We start from the raw sequence: 1,146 nt of genomic DNA on the forward strand, positions 1-1,146 counted from the left end.
CCGACATCCCTCAGCCTGGAGTCAGGCGGCAGGGCCCGGAGCCTCTCATCGTGGTGAAGCCGACACACAGCAGGCCTCAGGGTGGCTGTCGAGAAGTTCCCCAGGCTGCCTCCAAGCACCACGGCCTGATCCGGGTCATCAGCCCCCAGGCACAAGACAAACGTCCTGCGGTGACCTCACAGCCCTGCCCACCAGCCGACACACGCAGCTTGGGCCTCGGCTCCAATCTCAGTTTCAGGTCAGGAGCCAAGAGACCTGCCCAGGCTCCGACTCAGGCTTGCCTGAACTTCCCCAAGAAAGCGAGAATGGGTCCCTTCCAGATGCCCGAAAATGCCATCCAGGGAGGTGAGCCGGGGGCCCTGGAGACTCTCCAACCTCCGCCAGCTGCAACCGAACTCAGACCAAGTCCATCGCCCCAGATGAGCAGGGGGACACCCGCCCAGGTGCCCAGCAGCCACCAGCAGCCTCCGCCCAGCAGACCTTGCCTGCCTACTGCCCAGGCCTGCACCATGTCCCATCACCCAGCGGCCAGCCACGATGGGGCCCAGCCTCTCAGAATGCTCTTCCGGAGACTGGAAAACGGATGGTGGAGCTCCAGCCTCCTGACAGCTCCCTCGTTCCCCTCTCCTGAGAAGCCGGGAGCCCTCCTCGCTCACAGCCCTCATGTCTCAGAGAAGTCTGAGGCTCCCTGTGTTCCTGTCCCCCTGAGTGTCCTCTGTGAGGACCTTCAGGTTTCCTCCTCCTCAGAGGACAGCGATTCTGACCTGGAGTGAGACTGCCGGTGGCCGGGGCTCCATTGCATCCAGCTCCCATGACTTGGAGGGGTCTGTGGGACTGAGGAGCGCAGAGCAGAGAGCAGACTGTGTGTGGTGACTCCCAAGCTCCCCAGCTGTGGTGCTTCTGTGGATGTTGGAGCCCAGGCCGGGCAGGGACCAGATGCAGAGACTCCACCTCGTCGAATTCTGGTGAGGGACATTGTAGTTCTCAGGGCTCTCCGGAAACCCGCCACCAGAAGCTTCTGTGCCAGTGATTCGTTGCCTCAGAAACTGGGTGATGGTGACGCGCGGGAGTCAGACTTCCGCTGTGATGTCAGTAGGAGACTGGGGAATGACTGTGTGTCTGCTCTCTAGATGACTGAATCAGGGA

The 1,146-nt window shown here is 62.0% G+C and overlaps 1 protein-coding gene across 1 annotated transcript; it reads left to right on the forward strand.

The window, feature by feature from the left end:
- Positions 1-8: 8 nt before the first annotated feature.
- On the forward strand, positions 9-1,127 carry LOC111530116 (putative protein FAM90A15P; the record flags this gene model as incomplete). Its single annotated transcript, XM_023197167.2, has 1 exon — positions 9-1,127. A coding segment is annotated over one exon (765 nt), but the record flags the coding sequence as incomplete, so codon positions are not given.
- Positions 1,128-1,146: the final 19 nt, after the last annotated feature.

Source organism: Piliocolobus tephrosceles, unplaced genomic scaffold (genome assembly GCF_002776525.5).
Source record: "Piliocolobus tephrosceles isolate RC106 unplaced genomic scaffold, ASM277652v3 unscaffolded_27303, whole genome shotgun sequence".
In the NCBI taxonomy this organism is placed as follows: Eukaryota; Metazoa; Chordata; class Mammalia; order Primates; family Cercopithecidae; genus Piliocolobus; species Piliocolobus tephrosceles.